The 21,630-nt window shown below is 53.5% G+C and overlaps 2 protein-coding genes across 9 annotated transcripts in view; one reads left to right on the forward strand and one right to left on the reverse strand.

The window, feature by feature from the left end:
- Positions 1 to 2,443: 2,443 nt before the first annotated feature.
- Rhbdd3 (rhomboid domain containing 3) lies at positions 2,444 to 8,817 on the forward strand. 7 transcript variants are annotated; one of them, XM_051165091.1, is made up of 9 exons: positions 2,444 to 2,579; positions 2,758 to 2,914; positions 3,373 to 3,593; positions 5,439 to 5,596; positions 5,785 to 5,974; positions 6,611 to 6,994; positions 7,740 to 7,902; positions 8,009 to 8,278; positions 8,362 to 8,816. In XM_051165091.1, the coding sequence occupies exons 4-9, from the start codon at positions 5,561 to 5,563 to the stop codon at positions 8,537 to 8,539; spliced, it is 1,221 nt and encodes a 406-aa protein (XP_051021048.1). In that variant the 5' UTR covers positions 2,444 to 2,579; positions 2,758 to 2,914; positions 3,373 to 3,593; positions 5,439 to 5,560; the 3' UTR covers positions 8,540 to 8,816. The 7 variants fall into 7 exon arrangements, with proteins under 7 accessions (XP_051021048.1, XP_051021050.1, XP_051021049.1 ...); XM_051165093.1 differs by lacking the exon at positions 2,758 to 2,914 and having other exon boundaries at positions 2,461 to 2,579; positions 3,389 to 3,593; XM_051165092.1 differs by lacking the exon at positions 2,758 to 2,914 and having other exon boundaries at positions 2,466 to 2,579.
- A 49-nt stretch (positions 8,818 to 8,866) lies between these two features.
- The window catches only part of Emid1 (EMI domain containing 1), a 51,728-nt gene continuing 38,964 nt past the window's right edge, over positions 8,867 to 21,630 (reverse strand). The window contains exons 13-15 of one of the 2 annotated variants that reach the window (XM_051165101.1): positions 20,597 to 20,641; positions 12,140 to 12,230; positions 8,867 to 9,597 (exon numbers count right to left, since the gene is read on the reverse strand). In XM_051165101.1, coding sequence (XP_051021058.1) covers positions 9,470 to 9,597; positions 12,140 to 12,230; positions 20,597 to 20,641 — 264 coding nt within the window. In that variant the 3' untranslated portion in view covers positions 8,867 to 9,469. Of the gene's footprint in view, positions 9,598 to 12,139; positions 12,231 to 13,235; positions 13,321 to 20,596; positions 20,642 to 21,630 lie in introns of both variants that reach the window. The other variant, XM_051165100.1, reaches the window with a different exon arrangement.

Below are 21,630 nucleotides of genomic sequence, written 5' to 3' on the forward strand. Positions count from 1 at the left end.
CCTGTCTAGAAAACCAGAAAGACTTCAATTAAAGGGGGTCGGGGGGAGCAGCCAGGTGTGGTGGCAATGGCTTACTTCAGAGCAGTCATAGCCAAGCTGAAAAGATTTGGAGGGTTAGGCTACATCAAAGCCACCTAGAGTAACTGTTAGGACTGTTAGCTTTAAGAACTGAAGGGCTCGAGAAAGCTGTTTTTCAGACAGTTTCTCTGTGTAACTCTGGCTGTCCTGGAATTTACTCGGTAGACCAGGCTGGCCTTGAACTCAGAGATGCCTGTCTCTCCCCACTGTCAAGAGAACTTTTAAAAGGTCTAACTAGAGTACTAAAATAAGGCTCCCTCAGCAGGGCCGGGACAGCGGTATAGTTGACAGCGCTTTTAGCTCGAATTTGGTTTACGGTGGCTGTCAGCAGAGTTTGAACAAAGATGACTAAAGAAAGTGGCAATGATGCACCATGCAACAAAACAAAACAAAACAAAACCGTGCAGTTGCCATTGTGGGCTTTAGGGGCTAAGAGTAAGGCAGAAGGACCACCGAAGAAACCATTCCCCAATAGGAACTCTACTGGCTGTAGTGCCTGCGGCTTGGCTTAGAGGTGCTCTAGGTAGTCCGCTATCAAAGCTCAGCATTTACCTGTTTACTGACTACATCGTTGGCGCCATCAAGTTGTGATGCTGGAAGCTTTCCTAAGCACAAACGAAGGACCCAGAGCTTTTCCTGTCTTCCCCCTCGATTTCTCCTACTGCCTCCAAGGCCACACGTTATCAGACCCCAGATTCCTCCAGAGGCAAAAAAAAAAAAAAAAACAAAAAACAAAAAACCAACAACAACAAAAACAAAAACCCACACACAAATCCCGCCACCATGCCACTTAACTGCTGGTGAAGACCAGGCTACACTCATTGGCTCGGTAAGGACCAAAACATCTATCACATCTTAGAGTTCCGCCGCGGACTTTCAAAGTCTCTACCCTGCCCTCAATAGGGCCAAGAAGTAAATAAGCCAGGTAGCTTAACGAACAGGCCTACGGAAACGGTGCGGGCCAAGGTTTTCTGCTTCTCCTAGATCAAAGATGCTAGAAATTTCTTTCTGGAGAGCCTCTTAACTCCCGGGTCCTGACGGACCTTGTTACACAACCGATCCTCAGCGCCGTTTGCTGAGAAACGGACCCTGGGAAAGGCACTGCGCTTTTTTGGGTAGGAAAGGAGGTGGAGTTAACACATGATAAAAAAAAAAAAAAAAAAAAAAATCCAAGCCTCTATGTGGGGAGAAGGTAGATTTGGGGGAACCCATTAAGGTCCAAAGGCGGAGCAGGCCTCGAGGCTGGGGGGAGCCCTCCAGGAGGCAGCTTCGTAGCGCCGGGCCAGGCCTGGAGGATAATGGGGGGGTTCTTACTCAAAAGCCGGCGCCCCTCAGCCTACACACTCGCGACGCCTTTTTTGTCTTGTTTATTCGTTTTTTATCGGAGTTTCTAGACAAGAAACACTTGCCCTCAGGCTAGCAATGGGAGGGGAGGTGACCCGGGGGCAACCGGCCGCGGATGCTCAAGCCGCCAACCGACACCCCGCCTCACGTGCCTTTCGGGGTTATTTGGCCTCCAGGCCGGGCCGCGGTACCCCTTGGGCCTCCGGAGGCCGCAGGCCCCGCCCACGTGGCGGGAGGCCGGGAGCACCTGCACCGACAACCGCCACACAAAAGGAGGCCAAGGCGGGGCCCCCGCCCCCCGCACGCCCCAGCTACCGCGAGGCCCTCGCGCGCGCGGCGCGGGCGCCGGAAGATTCTAGAACCAGCCCGCCCGGTGGGGGGAGGGGAAGGGAACGCAGACCACCCCCTCCCCCCCCTTCCCCCCGGAGCTCGTCGGGCCCCGGCGGGGAACTCCCAACCCCTTCTCGGCAATTCCACTCAGTCATCCCCGCCACCCCCAGAGACGAGCGACCCCCAGTTTGGGTGCCCCAGCCGCCGCCGGCGCGACCACGATCCCACTCCACTTACCCGTGGACGCCATTTTCTCTCCTTCCTCCTCGTTCTCTCAACGTCCGTCTCCCTCTCGCGTTCCCCCTAGGCGCCGCACTGCGCAGGCGCGAAACCCGCAACCTCGGACGCTACCACAGGGCCGGGCCACGGGGGTGGGCCAAGAGGAACGAGCCGCGGCTTAGCGAGCTCTTGGCTCCCGAAACCGTTGACCCGATCCTCTCTCTACCGAACCGGACGTGACGCGCGGGTTACAGAGGCACCTCAGGCGCCAGCGCGCTGGGGAGCGAGTGTCACCAACAAACCAAAGGGACCGTCTCAGCACGAGGCTCCGGGGCTTGGAATGGTTACGCCCGCCGGCTCTAGGGACCGTCTCTAAAGAGTCTACCCTGGAGGGAGGGACGGAGGCTGGCGGGAGGGCTGGGGGAGGGGCGGGGAAGGGATCCCGGCCTGGAACAACTGCTGACTAATCGGCGGGCCAGATCACGCGCCCGTGTGTGTGTGTGCGTGTGTGTGTGTGTTCGCGCCGTGGGTTTAGGGCACCTAGGTCTTGGCCCGGAGCTGGCGGCCCGATTTCCAGGCGAGCCGCCCCCCCAACCCGGTTTCCCAGGGTAGGAGGGGGCGGGCGGGGGGGGGGGAGGGACGCGTGGCCCGAGCGGGCGGGCGGGAGAGGGAACTGAGGTCCGTCGGCTTGGGAGGGAAAGCCCGGAATGGCGCGCCCGACCCCAATAACGGTCGGAGTTGAAAAGCCCTATCATCATCTTTCAATCGAGACCCTTGTTCTAACAGAAAAGAGAACCCAGGCCCGAGAAACTGAGTACTTTCCCCCCCAAAGTTACAAAGCTGAATTCGACCCAGACCCCGGGACTCCCCCATCTGTGCACCACCCGGAAGCATCTTCCCTGCCCTTGACTTTCCATTCTGCCCTCCTGGCTTCCTAGTTAAGGTAGGCAGGGTGTGATGGTGCATAGTTCTGGAAGCCTCTGACGAGGGTCCCCAAGGGGACACTGAGGCCGACTGTTGGAGAGTGAGATGGTTTTGTTTTTTTTTTTTTTTTTTAAAGAGTTACAGACACAGACAAACAGCATGGCGGGCGAGGACTGAAGAAACCAGGGCCCATGTGGGGGAGACGTAGGCGTGTCACACCTTTTCTGAGGGAGGGAGGAGTTTCACCGCTGGAGCTTATATGGCTGGCGGGAGTCCGGGAAAGGAGTGGGGGAGCAGGATGGTGTGGCCACCAATTTCCCGTTTGATGTGAACTGACTTCCTCAGGTGGGTGATCCAGGCAACTGGAGTCAGTCAGTTAGCGGCTCACAGCATCTCAATATGTGCAATCCGTAAGCGGAAGGGCTGCAGCACGTGTTGCGTTCTAGGAGCCCCAGCTGCGCTCATTGATGCTTACAGGTTCCGTTTTATTCAGTGAAGCTATGGCTGGCGATAGAGGCTCAGTGTTACTGCTTGCCGAGGATGTGTGAGGCCCTGGTTTCCACCCCCACTGCCAAGAAAGAGAAGAGGACTCGGGGCCTAGTTCTGTATGGCCATGGAGCCGTCCCTTAGTGCCCAGGGATGGAATGGTTGTGGGACGCTGCAAGAGGAAGCTTCAGTTTAGGTGACCCTGCCTCCAGGTAAGGGTAAAAATCTACCCGCTTCTCTGAACTTCAACCCAGTACAACAGGTCTTCCCCAGCAGGACCAGGGGCCGTGCTAATATTTCAGTGAATAAATAGAAAACCTTGACTATGCGCAAGAAATAGCAGCCTGGTGAATCTGGAGATGAGAGGGAGCCTCCTGTCATTATTTCAAACCACTTGAGTAAGGGAAAGCCAAACTTTGCTCTCATTAAGATAAAATTCACCATCTAGGAAGGAGTAGGAGCTTGCTTATTGAGGGGCGGGAGCAGAGGACATTGCAGGCAGAGGAGATTTCCATGGTTTTCCCATAGGAAACTGGCCTTGGCAAGAGGGTAACTAGAATCCACTTTCTGCCCTGAATCAGCTCAGATAGAGGACTTGAGAGAATGTCTAGGTTTTGGTTGCAAGGCCTGGAGGCAAGGCTGGCTGTGGTGGGGAGGGAAGCTTTGCTGTTGCGTGGGCAGTGGGCAACCATGTTTAGAGGCCAGAGCTTGGACCAGCGGGGCCTTTACTTGGAAACTTGTAAAACCGATGCCGCCAGTAAGCAGTGAGGTGGTTCACTGGCTCCACTGAGAAAGCTGGAGGCCAAAGCAGGTGCAATGGTACAGATTTGTGACCCAGCACTCAAAGCCTAGACCGGGACAGGAGAACCTCACAGCCCAGGCTAGCTTGGGTCACTTCGCTGACTGATGTGGTGAGACTTTGTTTAAAACAAACAAAATTTTAAAAAAGAAAGTTGTGGGCCACCACCTATCCCTTTCTCTTACCACCCTGTAAGAAAATGGGTCTTAATCACCATTTCCTGCCAGGAAACTGTAGAGGTGACCCTCACTCACACTGTTGTCTCTGTACATTCAGTTAATTGCTGAACCCTCAGTGAGATAAGTGCTAACAGACTCGGGTATTGTCATTATTATTAAAGAATCTCCTGTTTCAGTGTCATGTAAAAATTGTCTTTCATCATCTCTGTTTAATAAGGAGCTGAATAGCCGATAGTTGGGAGGAGAGTTTAGGCAGGACTTGTAATCCTAGGAGGGGGGTGTCCCTGGTTGGGGGGTGGGGGGGACACAGACATGACTGGAGATGAGGTCGCCATGCCGTGAGGGGAGGAAGAGAGTTGCTTGGGGCATGAGGTAGTCACCATGAGTACAAAGATGAAGCAGAGGTGGCCAGGGCAAGACTAGAGGACTGGTGACGACAGACAGGGCGTGTGGCTGGGAAGTAGGCTCGGCTGGCATAGACTAGATGAGAACAGCATAAAATGATGAGAACCTGCCCAGCTATAGTGCTTTAAAGCGTGTTATAAATGCCATAGGTCTCCATCTCATTTGGGAGCTAGAGCAGGCGTAGAAGAAACCTTTAGTTCAACAGAAACCTTGCCCAGGCGGACACTGGAATATCCTTTGCAAAGTGAGGCTAGGGCCAGGACTGGGGAGGAAATAGTGCCACCGTTCTGAATCACTTTGTAAAACTTGGGAGGTAGGACTCTTGTAGCCTCGCTTTCAACTAACCCCACACTGCTTGTGGCATTAGTGGGCCTCAGCCCTTGTTTGAGGGCACCTGAGGGATCAGTACTCCCTGCGGCTGGGAACACTAGAAAGGAGGGAGGAAGTGGGAGACTAGAACTGGTCTTGACTTTGCCATTCCTAAGGGGAATGCACCCCATCTTCTTGGCAGTGAAGGGCCTCAGTTTGGCTTTTTTGGCCTTGTACCTTCCACTGGGACTTCAGGGCCCACCAGACTCTTTGGTTTTTTGAAACTGGGTCTCATGCCACCAGGTTGGTTTTTAACTCAGTAAGTAGTCAAGAACTCTTAAAGCTTTCTTTTCTCTTTTTTCCAGCACTGGGAAGCAAATCCAGGTGCCTGCATCTCTGATGGCCTTGTATTCCTGATCCTCTTGTGTCAGCTCCTGAGTGCTAAGATTACAGGTGTGTACTACCACACTGGCCCCATCAGGACTGAATGCATGGCCCCTGCCCATCCCAGACACATGGGCAGGTAGGACAGGAGGGTGGCTAATAAGTAGTAGACAGGTTGGGGCTTGAGGCCATGATGGCCAAGCTATTGGACCTGTCTCTGCAGGTTCAGTTTCTGCTTCTGTAAAGTGAGGCTTTTGGTAAAGTGATTGAGAGGGAGTTGGATAAAAGCAGCAAAAATAATTTGCTACTGTTTTTGTCTATCCGCAGCACAGAGCCTCAGGACCGCCTTTGACCACCATCAACCAAACCATGCGTGCCTGGGGCCGCCCTGGGCCACTGTCCCGGGCACTGCCCCTTGCTTCCTCAGTCCTGATGCTGCTGCTGAGCTGCCTGTGGTTATTGGGGGCCGGCCCCAGCCTCACATTGAGTCCAGAGCTGCTAATGGATCCCTGGCAGGGTGAGGACTGGCCGCAAGAATCTTGAAGGAAGCTAGGCACTAATCGGAAGGCCTGAGACCAGTCAGTGGCTTTAGTGTGCATATTGTGGTGGTCATGCAACCATAGGACACCATCCTGGGCAAGTTAGCCTTCAGACATGCCCAGCTCATCCACAGTCAAGGAAAAGGGCAGAGGACCCTGCAGGAGGCACGGAAAGTGAGATGGGAAGCTGTGGTAGGAGTTCTGAATGCGCCCTTTTCTGACAGCTTCCCCTGGAAATAAGGACTAAGGTTTCAGCCAAACTTCCCTCCAGTTTACATTTTAGGAACCCAAGTGTTCAGAGAGGTGAAGTGATTTTTCTAAGGTCACACAGCTCTGTAGCAGTAGGTCGTTCTACTAGACGTTGTAAAAGATGGGTAAATGTGACAAATAGCCTCACTGTGCCTGGGATAGAGCACCACTCAGTAGTTGGTTGCTGGTGAAAAGACTGCCTGTTGGTTCCTTTTAATACAACTAGAGGGCAGCTGTGATGTTGAGAAGTCATTGGTCCCCTCTACCAGTGATTATCTCTATCCTGGGTGGGGGAGGCTGGCCTAAAAGGTGGCCCTAGTAAAGGATAGTACATCCTTTTGACCTGGCACTCTCCTTGTTCCCAGTGCACCGGCTGCTGACCCATGCTCTGGGCCACACTGCACTGCCAGGCCTGCTCCTGAGCCTGTTACTACTGCCCACTCTGGGCTGGTGGCAGGAGGGCCGCCTGGGTACTCTGCGCTTCCTGCACAACTCCACCTTGTTTGCCCTGGCTACCGGGCTGCTGGCTGCGCTGCTGGCAGGCCTCGGGGTGTTCAGTGCAGCTGGAGGCTGTGGGTATATGCCTGTCCATCTGGCCATGCTGGCAGGGCACAGTTACTACCCCGGATGGCCTCAGGGGACATTGCCACCATGGCTGCTCCCATGGCTGCTGCTGGCCCTGACCCCGCTGCTGAGCTCTGAGCCACCCTTCCTACAGCTCCTTTGTGGCCTTCTTGCTGGCCTAGCCTGTATCCTTTGCCTAAGCCCAGGGACCACATGGACCTGTGGCTGGGCCCCTGGGGTGTACAAGGGAGTCGTGCCCAAGCAATGCCAGGTGACCAAACATCTGTTCCTGACACATCTTCCTTTGAGCCATGCTCTGGGCTGAGGACAGGGCTCATGGCCAGGTGGAGATATTAGTCACAGTCAGAGGACCCCATGGGATGCTTGAGAGAGCTGAATGGACCCTAAAAGTCTCTAACCTGGATTCTGTGGGAAGATGGCATCAAAGCTGAGTGGCTTAGCCATAGGCTTAGCTAAGAAGGTGGCTCAGGGTGGGAGTGAGCCTGGGGCTCTCAGGGAGCAGAGGGCCAACTTAGGGCTTATGGTATTGATATATTAAACATAAGCTTTGTTCCCAAGATATAGGAAAAATAGTTACCATACAGGCAGTCACGGGACCATTTCAAAGTGTCTACCTGGTCTGGCCGACGTGGGAGGCTCTGTATTGAGGTACACGGATCTGGGAATAGTGTTATGAGGTCGCTGGGGAAAGTAGGCAAGAGGGTTTGGGGAAGGCACGTGTGGTTCTCCCCTCTGACTGACTAGTTTGAGGTAGGCAGCTCCCTTTTGTTCTCAGCTTCAGCTGCTGCTGTGGGTGAACATGTCCCGGGGGATGTAGCAAGGGGAGATGCATGGCAATGCCCAGCATACTCTTCCCCCAGTTCATTTTGTTGGTTTTCCTTGACCAGCCGCCCTGCCCTGGGCAGGCAGATGCTGCTGGGGCCTTCCGGTGGCTGGAGCTCTCAGAGCGGAGACTGCAGCTGTTACAGGAAGGTGTTCTTTGCAGAACTCTGGCCCGGGGCTGGCCACTGAGGCTCCTTCCCACCCCAGGCAGTCTAGCTGAACTGCCTGTCACTTACCCTGCTGGAGTAAGGTGAGGGTGATGCCGGGGCGGGGGGGGGGGGGGCGGGCCTCAGCATTAGACGGCAGAAATTGTGGTAGTGGCTGGCAGCCCAGGCCATCTACCTCTGTCCCTACAGGCCTGCCACTCTTGGACCTCCTTACCTGGATTTACCAAGCTCCTGGGCTCACAGTGATGGCTCTGCCCAGCTCCCACCAGGCCTGACATGGAAGGACTCAGAGAGGGGCTTGGACTGGGCTGGGTTCAGCTTTGCTCCAGGAACACCAATGTGGGCAGCCCTAGACGAGCAAATGCTACAGGAAGGGATCCAGGCCTCGCTTCTTGATGCATCAGTCCAGGGTCCTCAGAACCCACTGTGGTTGCCCAAGTCCTCTGTGTCTTCTCTAAGGTAAGACGGGGGCAGGCAGGGGTACAGCCTCCTGAGGTGGGAGCCATGCTGCCTGACATCTCTTCCTTGTCCCTACCTCCCAGGCTGCAGCAGCTCCAGCACATGGGATTCCCCACTGAGCAGGCTGCAGTGGCCTTGGCAGCTACAGGGCGTGTGGAAGGCGCAGTGTCACTGCTGGTTGAAGGGCTAGTGGATACTGAGCCCCTCATGACTGAGGGGAGGAGTGGTCCTGCCCACTGCAAGGACACTGGGCCCTCATAGTCCAAGGGTAGGCCTGGTCTGAGTCCTTGCCCTGGCTACCGAGGGCGTGGTGGGGTCTTGAAAGCATCCCTGGGAGCAGGAGTGGGCCCCAGCTTGCTGCCCTGGTACTTTGTAAGAATAAAAGCTGATTTGTTTTCCAACCAGGCCTCCTGAGTGGCACTTGCCGTGTTCGGATCTTCTGTGTTGGCACCAGGGAGGATGAAGGAGTGAGCAAGCAGTGAATGAGTGGCTGATGGCAAAGGGTGACTCCTGGTGTCTAGGACCACAGGGCTCCTGTCCCAATATCCCTTCCGGCGGCCCTGTGCAGCATATAGAGACCAAGCTGGGTAGGGCCAGGCGGGCACGTTTATTGTCCAGTACATAGCAATCCTTTGCATCTGCAGACGATGCTTGGAATAAGAGTCCCTTCTACACACCCCATCCCCCTATGGGACACTTGGGGGAATGGGGGCTTGGGGTAGAACTGATGTAAGAAGCACCAACCGTTCAGTCAGGGATTCCGCAGCCAGACTCGGGTGGAAATTCAGCACCAGAAAACAGGAGGGGCACACAGGATTGCCTCAGGTTTTGCAGGAGTGGAACTGATACTTCTGTTCCCATCCTTGCATGTCCACAGGGCCAGGCAGAGTCCCTGGTCCCTTCCTTAGACAGCTAAGGTGACTTGAAGCCTTGTACCCCCTCCCACCCCACTTCAAGGCCTTCTCACCCCATTTCACAGAGGTAAATAGGCCAGGTGCAAGGGAGCCCTGACTTTTTGAAGCCCAGTCCTTGCTTAGTCTGTCGTAGATAGGTTGCTGTCACTGAGCCCTACCTACCCCAAGGCCAAGATGGCACAGGAGTCCCTGAGGATATTAATAAATAGGAACTGGCAGTCTCTGGAGGCAGCTGGCCAAGTGCAGGCTAGGGGAGGAAGCCTGGTGCGGAGCCCTCTCAGCCCCTCTCGTTGCGTCTCCTGGGGGTCACGATCTGGTAGTTGGTTGGGTGTCCTCCCCTCTTTCCTCGAAGGAGGCTGGGGGCCCCCGTGTCATCAGGACCTGTCCCGGATCCCAGTTCTGGTTCTGCCGCAGGGAATAAGAAGGAGAGAGGGTATGTCGGGAACATTCACACAGGGAGCCCACTCTTCACCCTGGGAGGTAGCAGGGTACCCCAGGCATCCTAGAGATGGAGCTGTGGGAAATAAGGCTGGCTGCTGCCTCCCCACATCCTCTTAGCCCCCAGCCCAGAGAGACACTTGGCCATCTATGCCTGACTGCCTAATGAAGGCCACATTTACATGTTTGATATATGGGTAATGCCCCCTAAGTAATTTTTGTTGGGTTGTTGCTTTGTTTTGTTTTCTGAGACAGAGTTTCTCTGTGTAACAGCCCTGGCTGTCCTAGACTTACTTTGTAGACTAGACTGGTCTTGGACTCACAGAGATCTACCTGCCTCTGCCTCCGGGTGCTGGGATTAAAGGTGTGTGCCACCACGCCCAGCAATGATCAAGTTTGTGAAGCTTATTTGAAGTGAAGATGGATTCGGGATCATTGGATTTCATAGCTAAGTGGCCTGATGGCTAAAGAGAACTTTCCTCTTTCCTTGGGTTAAAGAACCATTTGGAGGAAAGGCCTGAATGGGGGCTTTGCCCCCAGGCAGCCTCAGGGGAAGGACCCTGTATGGCGCCAGGTGTCTGACTTCTCAGAGCAAGGGCATTTTCAGATAGGCCCTGAGAGCCTAGGTAGTGCCAACAAAGACTGAAGTCAGTTCCAAGGGGAGACCTGTGGTGAGGTACACCCTGGTCCGCACATAAGCTCCAGCGTAAAACATAGCATACTTGTCCCTGAAAAAACTAATGTCCTTCAAAAATTCAAGGAGCTCTCTTGTCCAGGAAGCCGTGAGTATCCGTTAGTGCCCCCCAAAGCCAGGGAGAAGATGGGGTAGCTGTCTTCCTTGTGGGGTCAAGCCCCAGGAAGGGCACTTGCCTGGGGAACCTCCCTGTCCTAGGAAACTTGATGAGGTCCAGCTCTCACTGAGGGTGCTGCTTAGGGGTGGGCCACTAATAGGGGCTGTCAGAAGCACAGCCAGCTAAGGATGGGGTCGCAGCGCCCCCCCCCCCCAGCTCTTCTATCCCTCTGTGCCACCTAACCATCCTTCTGTTGTTCACTAACATGCAAAGGAGGGAGCACCAGAAATCTTACAATGTTTCCTTCAAGTCTGGCGTTTGGGTCTTTGTTTCCAGTGATCCCTCTGGCCATTGGAGGGCAATGGAGTGCTAAGAGGGAAGGGGGGGGGGGGCGGTCTTCATTCCTAAGGCAGGGACAGAGCTGGTGAGGTGGATGGAGGTCTTGCAAAAGTTTCCAGACTTTAGAGAAGCCATGTGGCTAATGGGTGGGAAGTAGAAACAGACTATGTGCACTTTTTTTTTTTTTTTCGACCAAGCTTTGCCTCGTAGCCTAGGCTGGCCTCAACTTTGCTATCCTCCTCCTCCTCCTCCTCCCAGGGTTGGGGTCATAGGCGTGTAGCCACCATTCCTGACGTGGACAGTACACACTCCAACCTCCAGATCTTATCTCATAGTAGGTCTCCTGTCAAGGTGGTGGTCTCCGCTCCACATGGCACAGCCGGGTATCTTGTGACTCCAAACGGGGTCCCCATCCTTGGGTACCCCCCCTTTAAGTCTACAGTGACCTCTAGACAGCTCCCCAAAGGCCAGCTGCTTTTCAGGGCTCAGTGTCCATCTGAGCCTAGTGCTCAGCTAGGGCCTCCTGGTTTTGAGGAACAAAGGACTGGTTTTAACCTTGCCCCTCCTTCCTCCTTAGGGGCCTCTGCTTTTGGTTTTATAAGAGGGGAGGCTGGACACACTATGGAGACCTCTGGGCATTGATGTGCATATAGGCTGGAGGGGGCAAAGGCTAGCCCATGGGATGGGGATTCTGAGAGGGTAGGTGAGGGACGGCCCATTCCATGGATGGCCAGCCCATCTCCCCACGCCCGCTAGCCCCATTCCAGCAGCCAGGTGCCTGAACCTGCCTTCTAGAACCTTCCCAGTCCAGCTCTGCTCTGGTTAGTCTCCACCTCTCAGAAACCTTGAGGAAAAAAACTCTGTAGACTTCTCAGCCTTGTTCTTCCTCTGCTTTGTTCACTCACCCATGATCCTTGCCCTTCTGGTCTTCACTGGGTCATCGCCTCCAGGAAGCCCTCCTAGACTGTTTCCCCATGAACAGGTTCCCTCCATGGTGATGGCTGAACCCAAGGACTTGTACTAGTGAATTAAGTGCTCTACCATGGAGCCATGCCCCCAGCAGGCCAGAGGCATATCTGTACTCACTACTCAGTCACTTATCTCTTCTTGGCTTTGGCTACCATTGCCAGACCCCACCCCAGCCCTACACTGCACAAGGGCAGGGCTACATCTGTTGGCTATGTTGGAGCCTGCACCGATAGGTGACTGCCAGAACAGGAAAGCTAATTCACTGTGCCAGGCTCTATTTTCTTGATGGCAGAAGGAGGCAAAGTGTCTTCTGGCCCAGACCAAGCAGTGGGAGGCATCTTCCTCATGCCCAAGCCCATCCCAGGCCCATCGTGGGAGGGTTTGCCCCTGCCTGCCCGCCCTGCCATTACCTGGCCAGATGATGGCTTCCAGCAGGGTGACCCGTCTGGCTAGGAGCTCCAGCTGAGCCTGCTGCTGCAGGAAGCTCTGTAAGCTAGGAGCCTGATGGGAGACCGAGAAGAGAGGGAGCAGAGTCTGGCCTCTAAGGGCTGGGCTGTGAGCCAATGGAGGCAAAGGCGGGTAGCTGCAGATAGGCTTCAGGGCAGGCGTCTGGACCAGTGTCGGACAGACCTAGCCTCTCAGATAGCTCGGGCTGGGGACTTTGGAGGGTGAATGCCATAAGGGTCAGGTTCTCCTGAGCCCTGACAGGGAACTCTGGATATACTACAACTATAGACTCTGTGAGAGTCTTGACCAAGTTTATGGGAAAGCTGGTTGTAACTGGCAAGTGCTCCAATACCCAGACTCCTCTGGGTCCTGAGTCTATCTGCCTCCGTCACGCTCAGTTCCCTGCACTTTTGGACTCTAGCTGCATATAGCCTGTTTTCCTGTAGGTCTGAGACTGGCTCCATTGCCCATGACTTCTCCAGAGCTAAAGCTCAAGTAGAGTCTACATCCATTATCCATAGTCCTGTGGGCTTGCTCTGACTGACCCATGACCCTTTATGATGAGTCTGACTGTTACCCACAATCCCTTGCTGATTAGGAATTTGATTTTTCTCTTCCAGTCTTCCTTTCTGTTGTTGTATTTTGTTGTTTGGTTTTTTGAGACAGGGTTTCTCTGTGTAGCCCAGGCTGGCCTTGGACTCACAGAGATCCTCCTGCCTCTGCCTCCTGAGAGCTGGGATCAAAGGTGTGTGCCACCACGCCCAGTTTAGGAGTCTGGTTTCATTGCCCATAATTTCTTGCAAATCTCATCCTCTGTTGTTTTTAAGCACCAGAAGTCCTGTAAACTACTTCACCTGCCTAGCGAGAGGCTCGAGGAGGAGTCCAGGAGCAGGGTCTTTCCCCATGGAGAGGCGACAGTCACTCAGGGTGGGGTAGCCTCTGTAGCCTATGCATCTTCAGCCTCAGAACTGGACTCGGGCTGGTTCCACCCCAGCAGGGTTTCGGGGAGGCTGGTAAGCAGGGGCTGGGCTGGCTGACCGCCTGTCTGTCTCTACTCACCATAAAGCCCAATCATTGTTTCCAAGATTAAAACCCTCTCAGCTAAAATCTTCAAAGCCTCGCGTAGTTGGTGCAACCCCTCCCCCTGTGGAGGAAAGAGACAGATGCAGCCGTGACGGGGGACAAAGGAGAGGACCCTGCGCAGCCTGCCAATGGCCCATGCCCCACCCAGGACAGCATCTGTAGCCCTGTACCACCTACTACAGCCCAGGACCCATGGATAGAGCGAGAGGGACAGGAGGGGAGCAAGGCAGGAGGAAGGGACCCTGGAGACACACCCCCCCCCCCCCCCAGAAAGTGCATTTGATCCCAGCTAGCTGCAAACTGTGCCTCTCTGGAGGGCATCAATCTACTGTCTCCACAGCCTGCCATACAGTTGCTCCCAAGGTCCTCTCCAGTCTCACATCCCCTGTACAGTACTCTGGTGTGCTCTCCCCTTCTCCCTCTCTGTCCCTCCCTCCCATCTCTCTATTTTAAATTCTTTAAATGTTTTATCTTTCTCTTTACCCATATTCTTTTGTTTTGTTTGTTTTTCAAGACAGGGGTTTCTCTGTGTACAATGGGCTGTCCTAGACTTGCTTTGTAGTCCAGGCTGGCCTAGAATTCACAGAAATCTGCCTGCCTCTGCCTCCGGAAGTGCTGGAATGCACCACCACCGCCCAGTGAGACAGGGTCCTTTTTTTTTTTTTTTTTTTTTTTTTTTTTTGGTTTTTCAAGACAGGGTCTCTCTGTGTAGCCTTGGCTGTCCTAGACTCACTTTGTAGACCAGGCTGGCCTCAAATTCACAGCGATCCACCTGCCTCTGCCTCCCAAGTGCTGGGATTAAAGGCGTGCGCCACCACACCTGGCCCAAGACAGTCTTAAGATGCACCCAACATGTACAGTTGCAGGTAGCCTGCTGGCCACTGAGCTCCACCTGTCTCCAGTCCACGATGCTAGGGTTACAGACATATATGCCACGTCTGACTTCTAGATAGGTGCTAGGGATCAAATTCAGGTCCTCTTGTTTGCGCAGCAAGTGCTCTTACTCACTGAGCCGTCTCCCCTACCTCCTTTTCATGTGTGTGCATGTGTGGTGTGTGTATGCATGTTTATGCAAGTGCTCATATATGTATGCATGCAACATATGTACGTGGACCTGAAGGCTAGAAGTTGACATTAAGAGTTTTCTTCTCCACGTTATTTACTGAGGCAGGGTCTCTCAATTGAACCCAGAGTTTGCTCTGCTAATCCTTCCTGTTCCTGCCTTCCAAGCTCTGGAATTGGAGTGGGGTTGGGGCAGCTGCCATGCCCAACCCAGCACTCATGTGGATCCTGGAATCTGAACTCTGGTCCTCATGTGTACTATCTCTCCTGATCCTCCACACTTTTGTTTTGCTGAGATATAATGTCACTTTGTGGCTCAGGTTAGCCTCAAACTCACAATAGGGCTGTTTCAGACTCCCATGTACGAGGATTCCAGATGTAAGCCCCTGCACTTGGCTCACCATCCAACCCTCTGAAGAACATCTAAGCCTCCCAATGTATCCACTGCGAGTCTGTCCATTCCCGGGGTTATTGCCAATGCTCCAGATGTCCTGTTAATATCATAAAGATCAAGCTATTCTTGGGCCTAGGGTACTGGCATCACTATAGGTCACATATCAAAGTAATCCCTCGTCAAGTATCACGGAAGCAGGGTATGGAAATGGACGAACCTGGGGCAGGGAAGATGGTTCTGTAGGAAGAACACCTGGTTAGCAAGAATGAGGACCTAACTCGGGAGGCAGAGGCAGGTGGATTGCTGTGAGTTCGAGGCCAGCCTGGTCTACAGAGCAAGTCCAGGATACAGCCAGGGCTACACAGAGAAACCTTGTCCAAAGAATGAGGACCTGGATTTGGAGCCTTAGAATTCATGTAAAAAGCCATCTAAGCCAGGAGTTGGCGCATGCCTTTAATCCCAGCACTCAGGAGGCAGAGGCAGGTGGATTGCTGTGAGTTCAAGGCCAGCAGGGTCTGCAGAGTGAGTTCCAGAGCAGCCAAGGCGACACAGAGAAACCTTGTCTGAAGAAACTGCAAACAACATGGCACAGGCCTTTAATCCTAGCACTCGGGTGGCAGAGGCAGGTGGATCTGTGTGAGTTCGAGGCCAGCCTGGTCTACAAAGCAAGGCCAGGACAGCCAGGACTATAAGAGAAACCCTGTCTCGGAAAACAAAAAGAAGAAAGAAAGAAAAATAGAAAAACCAAACAACAGAACACAAAAAACAAAAACAAAGCCACCCAACTCCTATAGGCCCTGCACTGGGCAGGTGTAGAAAAAGGAATTTTGGGCTGGAGAGATGGCTCAGAGGTTAAGAGCACTAGCTGCTCTTCCAGAGGTCCTGAGTTCAATTCCCAGCAACCACATGGTGGCTCACAACCATCTATAATGTGATCTGATGCCCTCTTCTGGCCTGCAGGGGTACATGCAGGCAGAATACTGTGTACATAATAATAAATAAATATGTCTTTTAAAAAAAGAAGTTTTGCTGCCTGCTAGCCTAACTGAAAAATAATGAGCTCCCAGGTTCAAGCACAAGGGACAGACAGGTTCTGACAAGGGTCAGAGAATGATCCATGGGCACACACAACCACACACATGCATAACAATGTGTGTGTGTGCGTGCACACACACACATACACACACACACACACACAAAGTTTAAGAGCTGGAAAAACAGTTCAATGGTTAATAATACATCTGTACTTCCAAAAGGTTCTAGCACCCACTTTGGACAACTCAAATCTCCTGTAACTCCAGGCCCAGGGAATCTGTTGCTCTCTTCTGGCCTCTTTAGGCACCATCATACATGAGTCCAGGCTGGCCTTGAACTAACAGTGCTCCGCCTGCCTCCTGAGTGCTGGGATTAAAGGTGTGCACCACCACACCCAAACAAAAATAAATTTTAAAACATTTTAAGAGGTCCACCTTTAAAACCACCAGGAAGTCATTCCCAGCATGGACCTTGGGGCGGTGAGGTGCAGTCGGGCAAGTGCTCAGCACCCTAGCTAATCTCCTGGGGAAGAAGCAGACAGGCAAATCTAGGGCGTTCACAAGACCACACTGAGAGGAGCAAGAAGCGCCCTCCAGCTCAAAGACGGAGGTACCTTGCTCGGATCCGGGCTAACATTTTTATTTTTATGTGTATAAGTATTACACTTGTGTCTGCATGCATGTGTGTGTGTCAGGTGTGTGCAGGGCCTACAGCAGCCAGGAGCCCTCTTGGGACTAGAATTACAGGTGGCTGTGAGCTGCCATGTGGCTGGTAGGAATCAAACTCAGGTCCTCAGAAGGAGCAGTAAGTGCTCTGAACCAGAGTCATCTCTCCAGCCCCATCGATGTGCTTGTTTTTTGTGTGTGTACGGTAGTGGCGACAGAGCCTTGCACATGCCGGGCAGGTGCTCTACCACTGAGCCCCGCCTCCCTCTCACCTTTAGCTTTATATCCTCAGGGTATTCTCTCACAAATTCTAAGTTGTCCAGGCTGGCCTTGAACTTTTGATCCTTTTGTGATCAGCCATCTGCGCAGCTGGGATTACAGGCTTATATACCAGGCCCACCTCTGTCTCTTTTATTTTCCTTCACAGCCAAAGCAGCACCCAAGGTTCCCTGACTCCACTGACAACTGCTTGCCTTGCTGCCTGGCTGTGCTCCCACTGAACGGCCCCTGGTCCCTGATCAGGGTGCCCACAACCTTCTATTTCCTTTTTATTTCCAATCTCCAATCTATTTCCATTCTCCAAATTGTCATTCAAAAGCCTACTTTGTGAACAAAGGGTTTCTCTGTGTAGCCTTGGCTGTCCTGGACTCTCTTTGTAGACGAGGCTGGCCTTGAACTCAGAGATCCGCCTGCCTCTGCTGCCCAAGTGCTGGGATTAAAGGCGTGCACCACTACCGCCCGGCTTCTTTTTTTTTAATTCTTAATTTTTTTAAATGTACATTGGTGTTTGCCCGCATGTACATCTGTGTGAGGGTATTGGACCTCCTGGAACAGGAGCTATAGACAGTTATGAACTGCCAAGTGGGTGCTGGGAATTGAACCCGAGTCCTGCCGGAAGAGAAGCTGGTGCTCTTAACTGCTGACCCATCTCTCGAGACCCCTAATTCTTAATTTTATGAGATCCTTCAGTATCTCACTCTGTAGCCTAGGGTTGCTTTGAACTTGCAGCAATCCTTCTGCCTCAGCCATCTGAAATCCTAGGACTACAGGTATGAACCACCATGCCTGGTTCCCAGTTTAGAAATGCTTGAACAATGCCCCGGTGTCCATGGGAGTTAGAATTCCGTAATGTGGCCTCCTAATGCTGAGAGCCTCTATCCTCCCTCACTTTTTGTGCGCCAAACTGCCATTCCAAGCACTTGCTACTCTTAAATATCCCCGGCTCACTCTTCCCCAGGCCATTTGTTACGTTCCTCTCATCACAGATACCCTGGAGCCCCACCCACAGCTGAGTTCCTTTTGTCCTGTGGCTGTTGACCATGCTGGTTTACCCTGTCTCCTGGGGCCCTGTGTCTGCAGAACACCTCCCTGCGCTGCCCAGCCCTGAACCTGGCATGCTGCGAGAGGCTTGGGCAACAGTGATGGATTCGCTAGCTCCTCTGGGAATTTAGATTGTCTTAGCCTGTTTTACTTCTTGTCCCACTTTGCCGCCACCAGTTTGCTCTGCAGAGTTTGTCTTCAGTTTCCCTGTCTGAATAAGGGATGAAGGCGAGCAACTCAGGCCACGCATTCAGCTCCTGCAGTACATGACTGTGACCACCTGGTGACACTGCTGAGCCACAGCTAAACTTGGCAACCGGCTCTAAAAGCTGCACTACCCCTAGGGGGCGCTGGTAGGTGAAGTGTGACGACCCCACTGTACCAGGATCCCTACCCACCTCCGACAGAACTGGTCCCTCAGCCTAGAAGCCACATTCATCTCCTGCCCAGCGAACCCTCTCCCAGGCAGCAAGCAGGGGCAGAAGTGCAGGTGATGAAAGGAGGGAGGTGGGCTGGTAGGGGTCCTGCTACCTCTTGGGGGCCCCTCCCACAAGTGGTCCTGGGTTCAAGGTCTGACCTGGGGTGTCCCAAGGCTCCCCATGCAGGGTTAGGGACTACACAGCCTGGCTTTGTTGTGACCTGGTTTTTCCCATACTTTCTGGAATGGGTGAAAAGCCTGTTTTTTCACCATGGTCTCTGGGAGAGTGAGGGGTCTAGGGAAGGCAGAGGGTTGGTTGTTCACATGGGTCTCCATGCTCACTGTCAAAGGCGAGGAACCACAGGGAGTGGGTGGGTGAGGATGGGGGTGGGGTGGGGAAGCAAGCGTCTGGGAGAGGTAGCAGGGCCCCTAGAAATCACGGGGCGCACAGAGGTGGACTCGTGCAGGGTGAGGACTACCACGGCTGTATCCATCACTCACTCCATGACCACAAATAGAAAAGTTGGTGGCTAGTGCTGGCCACACCCTCACCAATGGCTCTCAGGGAGGACAGGAAGGAAGGTGTGATGCCACCTTCAAGAAAGAGCAGCCAGGAATGTTTATTCCCACCCTGTTTTCCAAATGCTTCCCATGTTAGCAATGGCTGCCAAGTGTGTACACCTGAGACTTCAGGTGCGTCTTTAGGCAGAGGAGATTCCCCACATCTGTTTACTAGTATCTCCATTGATCCTGAAGGTTCCCAGGACCTCACATGTGTCTTGAGATTTTTGATTATGTGTTTTCTAGGTTTCTCTTCCCATTTATTCAGTGTCTGCTATTCATGTGACATTTTCTTTTTCTTTTTTCTTTTTTTTAAAGACAGGGTTTCACTTGTAGTCCTGGCTGTCCTGGACTCACTTTGTAGACCAGGCTGGCCTCGAACTCACAGAGACCCGCCTGCCTCCGTCTCCTGAGTGCTGGGATTAAAGGCGTGCGCCACCACGCTCAGCTCTCATGTGACATTTTCTAGGCCTCCCTTTCTATTGTTCACAGTTTGTTTTGTATGGTAGCATCTAGACCACTTTCTCTCATTTCCTATGCTTCTCTTTGTATGGGACAGTTTCTAGGCTTCCCTAGTGGACCACTTGAAGTATGTGATGGTACCTATTACAGATCTTTTGGGTATGGCATAGTTAGGTCCCCTGACCTCATTAACCAATCCACATATACACAATGGTTTCAAGGTTTCCCTTCGCAAGCTTCCTGGATTCTCTATGTGTATGTTGGTTTCTAGCCGCCCCCCCTCCCCCCCCCCCCCCCCCCCCCCCCCCCGTCTTTTATACCATGGAGCCCTTGTGCATCCCTGTTTTGTTCCATGGCTTTCCTAAGATCCCTTTTCTGTTTTAGGTGGATGCTGCCTTCACACTTCCCCTTCTTCTGTGGACAACAGGACAAAGCCAAACCCGTTGAGAGGAGGGACCATGGAAGTGGAGATGCAGTCTGGCCTGGGTCACCTGGATTGCCCAGCAGGAAGAGGCAGAGCCCCCTTGGCCTGGAAAGTCTACAGAGGGTAAGTGGGTAAAGACAGAGACAGAGAGCATGGGTAGGGTCTGCGGGAAGGGCTGGCCCTGACTAGTAGGGTGAGCTGGGAGGGGTGTGGGAGCAGAGCTCCTGTAAGCATGTGCCCAGACATTCTTGATCCAGGACCTACTGGTGAGAGAATTCTTTCCTGAGCACCTAGGGCAGGGGAAGGCAGGGGGAAGGCAGGGGAGGGCAGGGGAAGGCAGGGGGAGACAAAGGGAGGCAGGGGAGGGCAGAGGAAGGCAGGGGGAAGGCAGGGGAGGGCAGGGGAAGGCAGGGGATGGCAAGGGAGACAAGGGGAGGCAGGGAAGGGCAGAGGAAGGCAGGGGGAGACAGGGGAGGGCAGAGGAAGGCAGGGGGGAAGACAGGGGAGGGCGGGGGGGGCCAGAGGGAGACAGGGGAGGGCAGGGGGGCCAGAGGGAGACAGGGGAGGGCAGGGGGGCCAGAGGGAGACAGGAGAGACAAGGGAGGCAGGGGAGGGGAGGGGAGGGGGAGACAGAGGAGACAAGGGGAGGCAGGGGAGGGCAGAAGAAGGCAGGGGAGGGCAAGGGAGACAAGGGGAGGCAGGGAAGGGCAGAGGAAGGCAGGGGAGACAGGGGAGGGCAGAAGACAGGGGGGAAGACAAGGAGGGCAGGGGGGCCAGAGGGAGACAGGAGAGACAAGGGAGGCAGGGGAGGGGAGGGGGAGACAGAAGAGACAAGGGGAGACAAGGGGAGGCAGGGGAGGGCAGGGGAAGGCAGGGGAGACAAGGGAGGGCAGGGGTGGGGGAAAAGAGGGGGAGACAGGGAGGGCAGGGGGTTAGGCAGGGGTAAGCAGGAAGAGGCAGGGCGGGGGAGGGAGGCAGGGCAGGGCTGTAGCTTACCCAGTGGCTCTTCTCACCAGGATCTCCTTTGGGGCCAGGTTCTCCCTGAAAGGAGTCAGAGGTAGATGTCAGGAAGGGAAGAGAGGGGGGCGGGCCTTAAGGAGTGAAGGCTCAGAGGAACTTGACAGTGGTAGAGTGATTGCCCAGCTCATGTGATAGAGACCCTGGGCTCCATCCTTGGGGGAGGGCGGTGCACAAGGAACCCAGGAAACGCGTTGGTAGCACTGAGCACAGATTTTGATAACTTTCTATCACATAGGAGACAGTTTGGAAATACCCAACGCTTTCTCGTGGAACCGCGGAAAGCCAGGCTGTGAAATAAAGAACACACGCCACAGCCAGGGAATTTTTCTAGGACCAAGAACAAAAATAGACTTTCTTCGATAAAAGTAAATTTCTAAAAGGGTGAGGTGACCAGTCTGTAATCTAGCTGTCCTGGGACACTCAAAACTTCTCAAGAAAATAACAGTGGAGCTCCTCAGGCAGTACCTCTTTCACCCAATGAAGCATTTAAGAATCACTCAGGAAATGTGATAAACATTTAAGAGAAAAATCAGTCAACAGGTGGGGGCTGGAGAGATGGCTCAGAGGTTAAGAGCACTGACTGCTCTTCCAGAGTCCTGAGTTCAATTCCCAGCAACTGCATGGTGACTCACAACCATCTATGATGTGATATGATGCCCCCTTCTGACCTGCAGGTGTACATGCAGGCAGACTACTGTATACATAATAATAAATTAATTAATTTTAAAAAAATCAGTCAACAGGAAACAGATCTTGTAAGCAGGAGACGAGTATTTAAAATATCCAAGACAGGGGCTGGAGAGATAGCTCGGTGGTTAAGAGCACTTGCTGCTCTTGCAAAGGACCCAGGTTCAGTCCCCAGCACCCTGGGTGCTGTGATTCCAGTTCCAGGTGATCCAGCATCCTCTTGTGACCTCTGCAGGCAGCAGGCGTGTGGTGCACAGACATACATGCAGGCAAAACACTCATATACATAAAGAGAAATCTTTAAAAATTAGCAAAATTTCTTT

This window comes from Acomys russatus, chromosome 22, assembly GCF_903995435.1.
Source record: "Acomys russatus chromosome 22, mAcoRus1.1, whole genome shotgun sequence".
NCBI classification, from domain to species: domain Eukaryota; kingdom Metazoa; phylum Chordata; class Mammalia; order Rodentia; family Muridae; genus Acomys; species Acomys russatus.